At 34.7% G+C, this 17,757-nt stretch overlaps 2 protein-coding genes across 3 annotated transcripts in view; both read left to right on the forward strand.

Moving 5' to 3' along the window:
* The window catches only part of LOC107671862 (inactive dipeptidyl peptidase 10-like), a 59,217-nt gene extending 49,506 nt beyond the window's left edge, over positions 1-9,711 (forward strand). For both annotated transcript variants that reach the window (XM_016464855.1, XM_016464857.1), the window contains exons 14-25: positions 330-421; positions 1,010-1,057; positions 2,145-2,263; positions 2,376-2,423; positions 3,341-3,439; positions 3,891-3,957; positions 6,058-6,252; positions 6,543-6,597; positions 7,410-7,509; positions 7,850-7,908; positions 8,975-9,047; positions 9,124-9,711. In XM_016464855.1, coding sequence (XP_016320341.1) covers positions 330-421; positions 1,010-1,057; positions 2,145-2,263; positions 2,376-2,423; positions 3,341-3,439; positions 3,891-3,957; positions 6,058-6,252; positions 6,543-6,597; positions 7,410-7,509; positions 7,850-7,908; positions 8,975-9,047; positions 9,124-9,347 — 1,179 coding nt within the window. In that variant the 3' untranslated portion in view covers positions 9,348-9,711. The remainder of the gene's footprint in view (positions 1-329; positions 422-1,009; positions 1,058-2,144; positions 2,264-2,375; positions 2,424-3,340; positions 3,440-3,890; positions 3,958-6,057; positions 6,253-6,542; positions 6,598-7,409; positions 7,510-7,849; positions 7,909-8,974; positions 9,048-9,123) is intronic.
* A 4,639-nt stretch (positions 9,712-14,350) lies between these two features.
* LOC107671863 (citrate synthase, mitochondrial-like) overlaps positions 14,351-17,757 on the forward strand; it is a 31,579-nt gene continuing 28,172 nt past the window's right edge. Inside the window, exon 1 of the mRNA XM_016464858.1 lies at positions 14,351-14,512. Within this exon, the coding sequence (XP_016320344.1) occupies positions 14,462-14,512 (51 nt within the window). The 5' untranslated portion in view covers positions 14,351-14,461. The remainder of the gene's footprint in view (positions 14,513-17,757) is intronic.

A 17,757-nucleotide genomic window follows, 5' to 3' on the forward strand; every position in this document is an offset into this window, starting at 1 on the left:
TTATCTGTTTTTGCAAATAAACTCTTCATATATATATATATATATATATATATATATATATACTGTATATACATACATTTAATAGTTCTTAGTAATGATATTTATTTTATTTCTTATTTTTATTTTATTATATGAATATTATATTTTATATAAATGTATTAATTATAACCTTTTTATTTTCTTTATTTGCATTGTCTTTCTTTCTTCAACTCATTTGCAATCTGACGCTTAAATGTATTGTTTTCTTATCTTCCTGTCCACTGCTTTCCATTATAACTTGCCTCCTCTAATAAGCTTTATTTCTATCTATTCTCTTTGTTTTTCTTCAGACTTCCACTCCTTCTGTTTCCCCTCGCTTTCTAACATCAGGGAACTGGGATGTAACCTCACTGTGCGCCCTTGACGAGGAGAACGATAAAATGTATGACAGATCGAATTTGACGAGCAAACCGTTTCATCTCGAAAGCCTCAAGACTGTGTCGTAAAGCATCTCATAGTCAACCCAACTACCTAATATGAGTAGCTAATTATTGAATTATTAACACCTAGCGATCCTATTTAACCCACCGAATCAGCAAAGATGGCACTTAATTCAAATGAATACAGTAATTTAATGTTGAAATGGCTGTAATGACTGTTATTTTCTCTCTGTCTTTGTTCTCTAATTGCAACCGCATAAAACAAACCCTCTTGAATAACCATCTCAGAAGTCATAGCTTTACAGAATTTTTTTTCTCGTCTTTCCAAAGCATGAATATTTATAAGTAGTCAGATCTATAGCTCAAATCAAAGTTTAGGCCCGCAAATCAATGACTTACAATTAATCTGGTACTGACAGAAATGAATGCACGTCACTGACTTCCCTACTTTTCATGTGTAACCTCTACAAACCTACTTAGTATGCAGGTCGTATGTGGAAGTAGACTCTATTATAAGAGGATAAATGACTGTCTACAAATAGTAACTCAAAAAGCTTTTCAGATTTTCTTAATGTGTCTTTCCCCTGCAGCTATTTTCTGAGTACGGAGGAGTCGCGGCAGAGCAGACACTTATACAGGTGGGTTCTCTCCCAAACCGATACGTCTTATAAGCTGTAATTGAGTATTTTATCATCACTGTCTAGGAATTCTGCGCCTCTCATGCCGTGCTGTGCATTTGCATCTAAATCAATCTTACAGCGTTTGCACACCCTGTTGTGTTGTATTTCATTTTCTCGATATGTTGATTATTGCATGTTGATATTCTGCATCCGCATTGACATTCCAGTTTCTGAGTACGTACTGTATGTTCATTGACGACTTGTGTTGTAATCAATTAAATCTTTCCAGTCTACGTCTGAGATGTGTTTCAGGGCCATTTGTGAAAAGCCAATAGACTTTTTTTCCCCTCTAGTGAGCTCCAGGCAAGAAGCCCAGCTAATTCATTTAGCAGGAACAGCAGCTTAGGAGAGAGAGAAAGTCAGAGGCAGAGAGAGATAGAGAAGGTTGAAAGGGAGACGGGCAGAGGGGGAGGTGCTGCGCCTCACAACGATTTAAAGGGTGTTCTCTAACCTTTGATTAATGCTTCAAGACTCTCACTTGCTCTCCGTGGGCCACAAGTTCTCATAGATTTTTTATTGCGACTATCCGAGCAATATGGTGAAAGTGCAAAGGTCCAGCATTGGGCTTAACGAAAGTGGATAATGGAAAACCAGATCAGCACGTGTGTGTGTGTGTGTGTATTGGAATTTATAGGGACAGTTCAGCCAAAATTGTATACTATTGTTTATTTATTTAAATAAGTAAATTTGTATTAATCAAGAATGCATTCATTTGATCAACGTGACAGTAAAGGCATTTATAATGTTACTTATGACTGACTTTCTTCTATAACTTTTTCTCATGTCTTTCTGACTTTCTTCTATGAAATGCAAAATGAGAAATTTCAATGTTCATGCTGCTTTTTTAGACAGTGGGCTGTCAAGAGTTTAGTTTTAAGCTTAGGTGTTAAATCTCATTTTGACAATCCTGATCACTATATGTGGTCAAAAGAAGGTCAGATAGGTTTGGAAAGAAAAAGAAAAAGATAAAGGGTGGATTTAAAGTTTGATTGCATCAGCATTGATGATGAATTGTGTAATAATGAAATGCTTGCTTGTTGCCTAGCGTGGAGCTCGGAGGAGTGTTTCATCGCCAGTGTCTGACATGCAACCTGTTTGAGCGATGCAGCTTCTTTAAAGCAGACTTCAGTCCCAATCAGACATACTTTACCCTCTATTGCTTGGGTAAGATCACACTGAATCTCATGCACAAATGCAGACACACTTAGGCTGATGAAAAAAGACATTCTCATCTCTGTCAAAAAAGATGTTTCTCATCTCTGTCATACTTTTGCAGGCCCAGGTGTCCCAAAAGTAACCATTCACAGCACAAGTGACCCTTCCAGTAAGTAGAATTACAATTTTTCTTATTTCAAGCTGTTGTGTAGTCAGCCTTTTGTGGCTGTATAACAGAAAAAAAAGATTTTAATTGCTAATACAATTGGGTCAAAAAATATTTTTTTTTATTTAAATGCATCCTAGTGAACTTAGTTATAGTTTGCTGTATTAAGCATTTATAAAATATGACTTTTATTATTGTTCATACTTAAAGGCACAATATGCAATTTTCGCCGCTAGAGGGCGCGTATTCAAAATAAACAAAGAGGCAAAGACGTAGTTTGATGACGCCGTGACTGAGTGTGGAATCATGGAGTCATATGTGACACTGAAGACTAGAGTAATGATACTGAAAATTCAGCTTTGCATAACGGGAGCAAATTACATTTCAAAATATACTAAAATAGAAAATAGTTATTTTAAATTGTAATAATATTTCACGATATTACTGTTCTTATTGTATTTTTGATCAAATAAATGCAGCCTTGGTGAGCATAAGAAACTTCTTTAAATTAAAAGATCATACCGACCCTAAACTTTTGAACTGTAGTACATACATTGAAGGAGGGAACCATATCTAAAGACTAGAATATCATAGAGGACCACCTATAAACTACCTAGAACACCTTAATGATCACATAGCAACACCCAAGCACTACTTTATTCACTTAACTTTAATTGCCCATATGATTCTGAGAAAAAATAGAATATATTTTAGAATGAAAGCACCCCAGTGAGTATTTTCAGTTTGTTGTAGTAAGAGTGTTCTCTAAAACATTAAAAAAGTGCTTCAAGGTATCCTCTTGAATTGTATTATCTTGCTAGATTCATTATTTCACAGTGTTAATATTTAAATACTCCAATGTGGTGAACTGTTCTGGTTTTATGCCAAAAATGGATTAAGTCTGCGTTCTGCTCTTGCAGGATACACAGTGGTGGAAGACAACAGCCTCCTCGCTATGTCTCTTGAAACCAAGAGGCTCTCGGAGACAGTTTTCCAGACGCTTTCTTCTGACAACAGCGGTAAAAAGATTTCTTAAGTAACTGATTACATTCCTCCTTTCAGCATAAACTGATTTCAACCTTTTACAAAGCCTACTAGATTAAAGAATCAATCAGATAATTGTTTCTTTCTGGTTTTGCTAATTGTTTCCTCACAGCTGTACCATTAGTGGTGCCTTTGGGGGAAGCCTATTGCAGCGTGTGTATTTTTGCTTGTCCACACATGCAAACCTTCCCTTACACGTCACACATCTGTGTATATAAATTGCACATGTACTGTATCAGGTCCCTTGACTGTGTTTGTTTGTGCATGTGTGTGTGTTACTGAGAGTTGTTAAAAACCAGCAGGCTCATGGGAGATCATTTACCAGTGGTTAGAATATTGATGAGATGGTACCCAGACATCCTTGCAGTATAATACAGTAGAAACGGCTGTTTGTTCTGTTTTAACTGCCTTTGCGAATAATTACAGACCTAGATCTGAAGATGTCCCTGCCTCCTGGGTATAAGGGAAACCTGCACTCTCTCCTTATTATCATGTAAGTGTCTCCCCTCACAGTATGATACTGTTAGTAAGGCAGCATTGTATTGTATGGAAGCCCATTTCTGCATTAGAGTAAAAATGAGACAGGTAATTATGAGATAAAATGTATATAAAAGGCCACATTGTGTGAGACACTACTATTCAAAAGTTTGAGTTTTATAACTTAAGCTTAAGCTTATCAAGGCTGCTTTTATTTGATCAAAAAATGCAGTAAAACCTTGTAAAATGTTATTAAAACGGTTCTGTTCGAATATAACTGGTTCTATTTGAATATATTTTAAATGTAACTGTTTCTATTTAACTATATTTTAAAATGTAGTTTATCTTCATTGTCACATGATCCTGCAGAAATCATTCTAATATGCTGATTTGCTGCTCAAGAAACATTTCTTCTTAACAATGTTGACAACACTTGTGCTGTTTGATATTTTTGTGGGAACATTTGACATTTTTTCAGGATTCTTTGATGACTAGAAAGTTTAAAAGAACAGCATTTATTTGAAATAGAAATATTTTGTAATGGCATAAATAATCATAATAATAATAATTGTGAGGTGGGGATCTCCTCATCCACCACCAGTGTGCAGCATCCACCTGGATGATGCGACGGCAGCCATAGTGCGCCAGAACGCCCACCACACACCAGCTTATTGGTGGAGAGGAGACAGAGTGATGAAGCCAATCAGAATATGGGGATGATTAAGAGGCCATGATGGTCAGAGGGCAACGGGCAAATTTGGCCAGGATGCAGGGGTTACACCCCTACTCTTTTTCGAAGGGCATCCTGGGATTTTTAATGACCACAGAGAGTCAGGACCTCGGTTTAACGTACCATCTGAAAGACTGTTTTTTGCCAGTATAGTGTCCCCATCACTATACTGGGGTGCTAGGACCCACACAGACCACAGGGTGAGCACCCCCTGCTGGCCTCACTAACAGCACCAGGTTTTCCCAGGAGGTCTCCCATCCAGGTACTGACCAGGCTCAACCCTGCTTAGCTTCAGTGGGCAACCAGTCTTAGGCTGATATGATTTATGAATAATCTTAATAAATCATAATAAAAAGCAAAAATGGAAAAATATAAATCTAAAAAAAAGTATGAATGTCTTTCAAAAATAAATAAATAAACAATAAATAAATAAAAATCTTACTGACCCCAACTTTTGAATGGTAGTGTATAAAGTCACACTGAGATATAAAAGTTGCAGTTGTATGATTTAAATTTGTGAGCTATAAAATAACAAATGTGAGCAATAAATTAGCGACCATTTCAAATTCTGAGATTTGTAAAGTCACAATTATGAGAAGTTGCAGAAACCTTTTTGTTTATTCTGAGGTAGATAGCTTCAATAGTAATGACATTTCTTAAACATTATTATGGTTTAGAAAAACCATAACTCAGCTCCTCTTAATGACACATATTTGCTTACTGAATTGTGATTGGTGTCTTTCTTGCATGTATAAAACTTACATTCTGTATCCCACAATGCAATGCACTTTCCAAAGTGATTGATAAACCAGAAATAATATTGATTCAACTTTCAAATTTTACACAAAATCGAAATAAGAATGCAAAAAGTTTTATTTACAAAAAAATGAAACCGACACTTGCTGAATCAGTGCAGCATTAGAAGGTCACGTGACAAGGATGTAGCATGGTGAACTGATGCCTACTGCTTAACTTAAATAGTAGGCTGTATATACTATAGTAATAAGTCAGTGTTGCATTAAGATGCGTGCTGAGTGTCCTGACGGTGACAGATCAGCACAGCATTTCATATGTGCACCAAACCAAAACCTAAAACTTACGCTTGCCTAAAACTTATTTTCCTGCCTTGCAAGCAGCAGTATCTCCTTGTGAAAATGCTAATCAAGTTTAAGACTCTCCTCTCCCTCGCCGTAGTTGGTTAGGCTACATGATTTATGAATGCTGTGTTATTAATAAGCAATATGCACAAGCTCGATTGAGATGCAAGAAGTGTTCAGCAAGTGCCAACACATTTACAGACTGAAGATCAGTGTGCTGATGTCTTTTTAATCTACAATGTGACATTATGTGTCAACACCTCCATCCATCCATTCTCTGCACCTGTAGTGACAGTATTCCAGGGAGGCAGTCGGTAACGGAGGAGTTTGCCCTGGGCTGGCCGGAGGTTTTATCCAGCCTGCATGGAGTGGCACTGGCCTGGATCGACAGCAGAAGCCAAGTCTCACAGGGACAGAAAAGCAGCACCCTGGACCCTCGCAAGCTGGATTCCCTACGCATTAAAGACAAGCTTGGAGTAGTGGAGTGAGTCATTCTCTCATTCCAGTTATTACGAATAATACCTATAATAGAAAAGTCATTTTGCACACAAAATATCTGATTAGGAAATGCTTTATGCTCTGAAGCGGACGCTGGGATTTCTTTCATAGTTTGTTGAACACTTGCTTGGCTAATTTAATTTAACCTACTTCTTGCTCAAGGCAAAAAAAAGCGATGTTTATATCTCTGCGGAGTTAATACGTTGGCTGCTTATAAAAACCAGTCATTTATCATAAATCCTAAATGCCACCTGAAATTCTCATGTTTCGTTTCAGATGGTTAATGCAGTTGCCGTACATTGATGGGAGAAGAATGGCTGTTTATGGAAAGGTAAAATATATATTCTGAAAATGGAGAGTTCAACGTCTGATTGGATGAGTCACATTTGAATAAATAGCTGATTTATGCAAGTTGGAAACTGTAAACAGCCTACAGTTAGGCTAATAAGTGCAGCTGTATCCACCCACTTTTTCCCATGGTGTTGGTTGTGGAAGTATTTTTTTTCTCATTCATTTTTTCCATAGGGATTTTTTTTAAGTCTTCATTAATGCATTATAAGCCCTGAACCAAACCAACCAGCTACGAGGTGAATCACAGCATTACAAACTTTTGTTTGAAGCAGAAGAATATTTGAAATTGGACAGAAAGACAAAGGTACAAAACTGTGCATTTAATGGTTTAATGAGCTTTAAATATGTAATTTTGGTGGAACTTTGTTGACAGCAACATGGGTAATGTAGTTTTTCATCAGTAATTCCACTGTTAAACACAATTCTTTAAAATATAAATTGAAATAATGTGAACAGAATGATGTAACAAAAGCATATACCATTAAATAACAACCTCAGAACTTTGTTTATTGTTTATTGAACAATGGTGTCTAAAAACCACATAGAGTTTTGCATTAAATAGATTTTTACAGTGGTTAAGGAGGGTTTATGCATTGCATCGTTTCAAATAACAACTTAAAAGTAGTCAAATGGATTTAATGCTCTGGCTCTTGTGGCCTATCACTTTTATACACATCTTCTTAGCAAACGAATCCCTTTGTAGACTTGCATCATATTCTCACTTAGGATATGTACCTTGAATTTAGTCTTCAGTTGCAGAGCTCTGACATCAGCCTTCTTTTGTCCTCACAGGGATTCGGTGGCTATTTAGGTTTGAAGATGTTGACGGCAACCGATCAGATGTTCAAATGTGCCGCTGTCATGGCTCCCATCACAGACTTCAAGCTCTATAGTGAGTTCCAGCTCCATACACAATGGCAGAACAATATTTGTGGACATTCTTTGAAGTACATTCTTTGAAGTGCTTCAAAACACCATGGTATGTGATATGGTAATCATTCAGTCTCATGGTATATATCAAAGTATCCTGGTACTACTTTTTTTGTAAGCGTATCCATGTGATAAATGGTGTAATCTGCAGTGCACTACAGCTTCTTTTCACAAAAGTAGTACCTTTGAAAGGTACTACTTTTTTTGTAAGCGTATCCATGTGATAAATGGTGTAATCTGCAGTGCACTACAGCTTCTTTTCACATTTATGTGAAAAAAATGGATTTAACTTTGTTTTTCAGGTGCTGCTTTCTCAGAGAGATATCTAGGCCTTCCAGCTAAAGAGGAGCATTCGTACATGGTAGACCTTTTGCATCAACCTTTTCATTCATTATCAAGCATTAAGTTACAGAATTGTTTTTTTTTACTCCTCAGGGTAAAAATAGCTATAATGTAAAATAAATCACATTGTGACAGTTACAGATACAAGACACAAAGGCACATTTGTATCACAGTTAGAATATTAAATATAAAGTTACAACTTTGAGATTTAAAGTCATATTGTAATAAAGTTAGTTATGAGAAACAAAGTCACAATTGTGACATATGAAGTCAAATTGTAACATTATACGTTGTAACAGAGTTACAAGAAACAAAGTCACAGTTGTGAGTCACATTGTAACATGTTACATTGTTACAGTTACAAGAAAGAAAAGTCAGTTGTGAAATATAAGGTTAAATTGTGACAAAGTGTAACTGTTAAAGTTACAAGAAACAAATTTACAATTTTGAAATTTAAAGTCATTGTGTCGTTACCTTGTGACAAAGTTCCAGTTACAAGAAACAGATATAAAGTTACATTGTGATGTATAAGTTACAGTTATGAGAAACAGTCACAACTGAGATTTAAAGTCACATTGTAACGCCCCTGTGGACTGTTTTTTGTGGTATCTTCCCTTTGTGTTGGTTTAGCCCGTCTAATCATTAGTTAATCACCATTGTGACAAAATTAGTTACAAGAGATAAATTCACAATTGTGAGATGGAAAGTTACATTGTAACAAAGTTCAGTGAAGAGACAAAGTCACACTTGTGAGATATAAAGCCACATTGTGATATTTAAAGTTATAGTTGTGAAAAAGTCATATTGTCACAAAGTTATGAGAAACAAAGTCACAGTTGTGAAATTTAAAGTTACGTTGTGACAAAGTTACACTTACAAAAAAACAGACACAATTATGATATTTTAAGTCATATTTTGACAAAGTTCCAGTTATGAGAAACAAAGCCATTATTGGATAAAAGTTCACATTTGGGAGAAATTAAATAGCATTTATGAGAAACAAATTTGCAACTACCTTTGTGCTTTACATTCTGAAACAATCTTCTGTATTATGTGACTGAGATGCCAATGTTGTTTCTTTGCAGGCTGCGTCTTTGTTGGATGACATTCACAAGCTAAAAGATGAAAACTTCCTCCTCATACACGGGACTGCAGATGGTTAGTTTCATTATTATAAATCCTTCACATGCATCATTTGTGGATTTCCAGTCATGTTTTACTTTGGTGTGTTTAGCACGGGTACATTTCCAACACAGCGCTGAGTTGTTGAGTCGTCTGGTGAAGGTAGAGGCCAACTACACGCTTCAGCTGTACCCAGACGAAGGTCACTCCTTAAGAGAAGAGCGGAGCAACCAACACCTGCACCGTACACTCCTTCACTACTTCCAAAACTGCCTCAAATACGACCCCTTCCTCAACATAGAGGAGGAAGAGGAGGACGACGAAGAGGAAGAGTGATCTCTTCCACTGTGTACCCTCTTGGTCCTCAGAGGTGCCCAGTACTGGTGTCTAACTTCAGGATGCATTATTTCACCAAAGCAAAATCGAGATCAAGAGGACCAAATTCACCAGCTATTTTGACTCAATTTTGGGATTTTTATTTTTTTTTTTTTTCAGACTGCAACCGTCAATGTTTCCTGAGCGTCCAGGAAGATGAAATACAACTGCTCTGGTTCATACAGTTTTCAAGGAAATCACGCACAGTATAATGTCTAAAGGACCCCATGCAATCGACATCTTAAGTCAGTTTATGTGTAAAATGGGTAAAAGATGCATGTTGATCAGCCTTGATATTGCAGCGCCACCCTGTGTTCAAAGATGGAAAAAATACCAGTGGTTTACAGATTCAGTGTTGTTATTGTTTACTAAAACTATTAAAAAAAATTTGTTAATTGATTTAAAATAAAATATAAATATTAGGCTGCATAAAAAAACGTAAAAACTTGAATGAAAATTATAAACGTTGCCTTGGCTACTAACGGAAATAATAATAAAAAATTGAAGTTTTAAAATTACTAAAAATTAAATAAAAATAAATCAAAGCTAAAAAGAAATATTTAAAAATGTCAAAAGCACATAAAATTACTAAAACTACTAAACTAAAATGAAAACGAAAACAACATATAAAAATTAAAAGCTAATTTAAAATATGAATAAATGCCAAAGTAGTATATAAATAATACTAAATAACACTGAAACTGATGCTGATATCTAGAAATAAGAGTGGATAATATAATGCTGCAGATATATGGAACACAAATGAGATTGCTGACATGAAATTAATGCCTATTTTACACAATATTTATTTAAAATACACAAAAAAAATGGAAACGGAGACTGTTTCTTATTCAATGACAGCAAACCGAACTAGCACGTCTGTTAATCAGCCTTATGGACATTGTTCTTGGCTGATAATCTCAACAAGACCAGAGATCTGATCTATCAATAGCCTATACTGTGGAAGATTTGATTGAATGTAAACTGCAAAATGTCATTTGAACCTGGTTCTTTATATGCATGACAAACCGGCTGCATGGTGCTGTATATTCTGATTCTTTCATAATCTCTGTGCAAAACACAATAGTCATTTGTGAAAAAAAAAGTAGAATTTGCATACAGTGTGTTAAACCAAAGCACGCAGTGTGCACATACAGCAAGTTTTGAACATCTTCAAAGTATACAGTAAGAGTACAAAATCAATGACTCACACTGCATGCTGCTGTTTACAGAAGCCTCATAAGGTCTCCAGCATACATCATATCTCTTTATAAACATCGAGCCCTGCTGTGCACAGTTTCACACAGAGAGTAACTATTTTAACTGACAGGCGAACACAATTTTTTTCCGTTGCCATTGTCATGCATATGCAAATTTCATGTTTACAGATCAAACGTGCCAAATACTCTGTGACCAAACCTTTCAGTACTGACTTATGTTACAATTTTGAATGTGGCAGTTTGTGCATTTAGTAAATTTTTTATGTTTATCTGTAAGATTCTTTATGCAGGGTTTTGTTAATTTATATTTTTGACAAAAAAGTCTGTAACCATGGTAAATTTTGGTTAATCAGTTGGTAAAATCAGAGTACTTTTATAGACAATGTCCAAAAAAGCATGTATTTGCATATATGCTTTTATAGATAAACTATTGTTCAAAAACTTGGGGTCAGTAAGATATTTTTTTTTAAGAAATTAATACTTTTATTTAGCAAGGACATATTAAAGTGAACAAAAGTGACAGTAAAGGCTTTCTTATTTTAAAATAAATGCTGTTTTTATTAACTTTCTGTTAATCAAAGAATTTAAAAAAAGTAATTCCACAAAAATATTAAGCAGCACAACATTGATAATAAAAAGAAATATTATTTATTGATACTAGAATGTTTTCCGAAGCATCATGTGACACTGAAGCAGTTGAAAATTAACTTTGCCATCACAGGAATAAATTATATTTGAAAATATATTAAAATAGAAAACAGTTCTTTTAAATTGCAATACAATTTTTACAGTATTACTGTGTTTACTGCATATTTGACTAAGTAAATGCAGCCTTGGTGAGCATAAAATTCTTACCGTTCCCACAATTTTGAACAGTAGTGTACCTCAATATATGCAGGTTTTATCGAGAAGTTCACCAGCTCATGACATAGTGACATATTTTAAACATTATCAAGCTCATGAGAAAACAAATTGGACAAAATGACTATTAAAGTAGGCTAGTTTAAAGTTTCTAGTCATAGAACACAAGATATCAGCCGTCCCACCTGCCTTCAACTTTCTCATTCACCAACCAAATGATTATTTATTTTTTGTGACCTTCATGTATTGCTGAAATGTGTATGTAGAAACCTTGTAAGTTTTGTGTGTTGACATTGTGATGCAACTAAGCAAGTTACATATCCCAGAATGTCCTGTTGTGCCGTAGGTCCAAGAGAATCCTTCCTGCCAGAGCCATGACAATGTTACAGGCAGCATGAAGTCTGAAATGAACGTCCTTGAGCCTCTGTATCTATATATTTGTATTTAATGACCCTTTTCCAATAAAGTCTGAAATCTTTGTGTATATGCAGTCTCAAGTAATTTCAGGACAATGCGCATACTTAAACAGCCAAAGCAACAATTCACATCAGACTAGTTGATATTGACAAGATAATTCAAAGCTTTATTAAAAAGCTTTAAATTATGCTACAATTATAATTTGGAGATGCATTCCTTATTTGTGAAAATGTCAAGGTGCCTAAAAAAATCGCATGTGATGTGATTTTATTTTATTTTTATTTTTTTATATTATGCTTCCATTTACAACAAACAAACAAGGTACATAAACACATCACATAATCTAACAACACATGAACAGCCTTAGGTTGAGCATAACCAGTGATAAACAATATCACAATAAACCAATAATAAAGAAGAAAAGAAAAGAAATAAACAAATAGAACAAATAAAACAAACCAAAAGGGGCTTTTTACATTAGTTTATACATGCCCCAAAAACGAAATCAATTTGAGAGCTTTCTTGTTTTTAACCAATTCTAAAGATTTGCACAAAATTTTAACCTCATTCATCCACTGGTTAAAGTTGGGTTTAGATTTAAACCATCTACATTTATGAATGAAAAACTTTCCAAGACAAAGCAAGAAATTAATAACAAAATCCAACTCTTTGTTTTCCAGACAAATACCAAACCTAATTAATTTCACCGTAAGGGGTGGGAGTTCAACCTCTCTAGACTGTAGCCAGTTCTGTACATCTCTCCAAAAAAGTTGCACCAAATCACAACAAAAGAAAACATGCTTTAGATTTTCAATATTCATTTCACAAAAAACACAATTATTCACATCCAAATTAAATTTCAGTCTTAAAAATTCATTGGTAGGATAAATCTCATTTAAAATTTTGAAGTTCACCTCCTTAACTTTAGGAGGAAGAGGAAAAGATATATAGCTTTTCCTAATTTTTTAAATTTTCATAATATCAAAATCTTTGAGCATGTATTCCCTTCTAATAGGGTTAGGATAATAAGCCTGTAAAATAAAATCTCTAATGACTCTATTTGTACATTTTTTATCACAAAAATCATAACCTTCTAAGGAGAGCTGTCTCAGTTCTGGGGAGACTTTGGAGTACAAAATGTCTTCTTTAACTATTAATCTTACAGCAATTGGAATGGCTCTAATTATTCTATTATAAGTATTAACAGAACACTGCAGTTGGAATTTTTCACAGAATTCTCTATACAGTAACAAATTTCCATTATCATCCAAGAAATGGGCAATCGCCCAAATTCCTTTGGATTTCCATTCCTCAAAATATACTGACTTTCTGCCAATTTTATATATCTATTATTCCAAACTGGAGTGTTCTGAGGTGTGAAGTTATGTTTGACCAAAAACCAAAAAGAACTGCTATTTTGAATGAAGGATTTTAACTATTTCAATTTCAGAACACCATTCATAATATCAAAATCGATCGCATTCACACCACCGTCTTCATATTTTTTAATCATATCTTCCTTTCTTATGTAGTGACATTTATTTCTCCAGATACAAAAAAAAAAAAGATCTGATTCATCTGAAGAGAAATCTGAAGAATAAAGTTTAGAATAAAACTGAAACACTTCTTTTTCAATTTTTCTACAATCTTTGCATTCCTGATCTTGGATCATTAAACTACTGATAGAGTTCCTTTGTTGCCTATTTTTTTCTAAATTACTAAAATATGAAGAGTTCTTTTCACCTTCTTCAATCCATTTAGCTCGTGATCTTATAAAAGCACAAATTTAAAAGTCACCTTATTTATTAATTTGATCATCCTTGTCGATATGGGCAAGGAGAAGGCTGGGTATACAAAAACAACATTTTAGACAAAAGAACCCTTCCAAAGATTGTAAGATCCCTCTGCAACCATCTGTTCAGAGTGGATTTACATTTATCTATGTTATTCAATACATTTTTATTCTCCATTATTTCTCTATCTTTAGAAATTGTAATTCCCAAATATTTAACTTCCTTCTTAATTTGTATATTAAATAATTTCTGTAAAGGAAACTCATGTAAAGTTAACATTTCACATTTCTTTAGGTTCAAATAAAGCCCTGAAGCTTTAGAAAACTGGTTGAACGAGTGTAAAGCTATAATGGAATTTGTTGTTCATTTTTAAGAAACAACGTTGTATCGTCAACAAACTGAGTTATAATTATTTGCCTATCCAACACTGTTAAACCTTCTGATGTGACTTTACTCGAGCATATCTGGCATTCTATTTCTAGTCAGGCAGTTTAAAGAACAGCCGAAACGTCTGAATAATTTATGTACGTTCCATTCTTGAACCAATCAAATGAAAACGCGATGAGACGCTCCACCAATCAACATCAGTTTTCTCACCATCAACCAATCAGAACGCGCGAACGCCGTTCCATCCTCACCAGGCCCTTTCTGACCCAAACCGCGCCTACAACAGGGCCTGAGTTGCCTTTTCAACCTTCACTGCGAGCTCGGTATCGAGAGGGGCACCTTCAAGCAGGGGTCGATAAAGAAGCACTTGTAATATTTATTCACACATACAAGAACAATGTCCTTACTCTCTATCAGCAGACTAGCCCCAAGGCTCCTCAGTTCAAAGGTAGGAAAGTTTTATTTTAACTCGAGTGAAGAAAACACAGGCTGCTACTGGTTAGCTTAGCTTAGCATAGATTACCTTAGTAACAGCCAGCCAGCCATATTTCGTATTAATAAACCATATCGAACATCTGTTTTAAGTACTTCATGCATGAAAAACATTATGTTTATATGCCTCCCTCTTTAAGTCCTACGTTTTTTCAAAACCTAGTTAACTGACAACCTGGATAGCAATTTTAAACAACATAGGCTGTCAAAAATATTGTCAAACGTTAAAAATCGGGGTTGAACTTTAAAAACGCACCCCAAACATGTTGTCAACGTAGGAAATTGATGATTTTTTTTTTCAGACACAGCCAATGTAAAGTTATGTTTTAGCTTTAAAATGGTGTCATTGAGCTGTTCAAAGATACCTGACAAACAAAAGCGTTATATATGGTTATATTATGGTTATATTCATACGAGTCTCATCTGAAGTACTTTCTGAAGTGTAGTTGAAGTCCTTTCACAGGGCACTGAACACTTTAACCAGTTTTCATTTGTTACAATGTAACTAAATTTGACCAGTCACTTTGACATCTGGGATCTGCACCTGTTTAGTCTGACAGATCAGTATTTTTGTTGTTCTCTGTGACTGATTTGACCTTCAGAATTGTCATTCATTTATTAATGGCCAGACTTCAATAGTGTGCAAAGGTGCTAGATCACTCTAGTACACCATAATAGAGCTATATAGGGTTTATGCAGAGTATACCTCATGCGTTTTCAGTAGGGTTTAAATGTGGTCATCGTCAAATTTAAAGCATCTCCCATCTTACAATTTAATGTATAAAGACCCAATATATACTGTGAACAAATATGATATATTTATGTAAAATAGTTTATATTACTTTACATTATCACCAAAGTGTTCTTACTATTACATTATAACTTTTTTCTTTCTCACGATAGCGCTGTACTCTGCGATATTATATATATGTGGGTGTTTTAGGTATTTTTTTCATTTATTAAAACAAATATTTATTTGGTTTACATTTTTATAAATCTTTATATTTACATGTTTTTTTTCTCCATGGAACCTTTCCATGAACCCCCAGTACTCCCTCGTGGGTCCCATGACACCTTTTTAAAACCGCATCTCCCATCTTACAGTTTAATGTATAAAGACCCAATATATACTGTGAACAAATATGATATATTTATGTAAAATAGTTTTTATTACTTTACATTATCACCAAAGTGTTCTTACTATTACATTATAACTTTTTTCTTTCTCACGATAGCGCTGTACTCTGCGATATTATATATGTGGGTGTTTTAGGTATTTTTTTCATTTATTAAAACAAATATTTATTTAGTTTACATTTTTATAAATCTTTATATTTACATGTTTTTTTTCTCCATGTGGGTGTTTTAGGTATTTTTTTCATTTATTAAAACAAATATTTATTTGGTTTACATTTTTATAAATCTTTATATTTACATGTTTTTTTTCTCCATGGAACCTTTCCATGAACCCCCAGTACTCCCTCGTGGGTCCCATGACACCTTTTTAAAACCCCTAATCTAGTTCATAAAAGCTCTTGTGATCATGTGCGGTTATGGAAGTTGTGTAATGTGAACATTGAGCATTAGTTTTCTGTATGATGGCATGTTTGGGTTTGTGCTGTGATATCCATTTTTACAAGTCATACAAATTTTATTCCTCTATGAAGTTTTGTTCTTTGATCTGAAATGCCTTGAGCAATGTGTGTGACTGATGACGTTTAACATCTGACTAGATTGTGATTGTGTTTAGCAAAAATGAGTGGAGGGTGTGTCAAAGGGCATGTATGATCTTTAGAAACCGGGAGTCCTATCCATATACTGTGTCAGTTGTGCTCTCATAAGATAACATTGTCTTTCATTGTTGTTGCTATAGAGATAAAACCAATGGCTTGCTGTCTGAATTACTTTATAGTAAAATAGGTTACTGTACTCTTGTCATTCAGGGTTAATACTCCATTCACACCCCTAGATGACCTTTGTACACCATGAAGAGTTTCTCAGCTTTTTTTTCTGCTGTGTATGACACTTATGTAATCTGCTGATTGACAGTTCATAGGGATGGCCGAGGTGCATTTTTGTACTGCACTTCCTTATGTAAATTTCTTGGTAATGTGTTGGACTTTGTTCAGACCTCTGATCAGTAGTCTGCATTGTAAATACTGTGGACACTCAAAGTAAGTAGGTTTAAATGACACTGCAGAGATTTGCTTGTATATGTGAATGGATTTTTCTGCAGTGGTGGTACTATAAAGTGCTGTTCCTCTTCAAGCATTCAGATGGTGGACAAGCATGTCTGACCTGTCTGACACAGCTGTCCACCTGTCATGTGCTTGGAGTATCGAAAAAACAACATGTTTTTGTCTAAACAAAGTGCAGAGTTATTAGTGCATTACCTGTCAGTCTTTTATATGTTTTCCTTGCCTAAAGAAAGCTGACAGAGTCCTTTGTCTATCCAGAAATTCCTCCATATGGTATTTCTAGTGACCCCTGCTAACACATGGTCCTTGCGTCTATTCTGCATATAGGCTGGCTCCGTATAATAGAACTGAGTCAAAGGTCATAGAATGGTCTAAGGTTGCTGGCTGGCTAATAGCCTGTGCACGGTCTCTATGCTCTGCAACCTTTGTGACGGTGTTGTTACCTTGAAGGTCACTGTTATATTGCATACATTGTAGCTTCAATAAAAAAATGTCAATTTTGCTATTTAATTTTGTCATGTATCTGTTGGCCTTGTAGGAAAAGAACCATCACATTTTCTTCAGAAAATGTACTGATATAGAGATTTAATTAAAATACATAATTACAAGATCTTTCATAGTAACAATTTTCTATGTATTATATTACATTGTATCAATTTTGTACATTTTAAAGTTAAATGCATCAATCTGGAGCAATTTGAAAGAAAAATTGAAAGAGCTTTTAAGTGATCAAATTGAACAGCTAAAAAATGTCTATGCATATCCACCTTTTTCTTGTCGTAAAAATGGGCACGGCCATTTGTAAATTCTATGGGTCTGGCTTCCGGTTTCATCTTCGTCTACTCCGTCCAGCTATTTTTAGCTGAACAAAACAGTTCGTTTTGCTGCTTGATATTGAAAGTTGGTGTGTCTTATCATATTATTTTAATGTATTATCTTAATTATGAACACACTGGTTTGTATAGTGCAACAGTTATACCGTTTACTGCACGTTGTTATTCTC

This window comes from Sinocyclocheilus anshuiensis, unplaced genomic scaffold (genome assembly GCF_001515605.1).
Source record: "Sinocyclocheilus anshuiensis isolate Anshui unplaced genomic scaffold, SAMN03320099.WGS_v1.1 scaffold1089, whole genome shotgun sequence".
Classification (NCBI taxonomy): Eukaryota; Metazoa; Chordata; class Actinopteri; order Cypriniformes; family Cyprinidae; genus Sinocyclocheilus; species Sinocyclocheilus anshuiensis.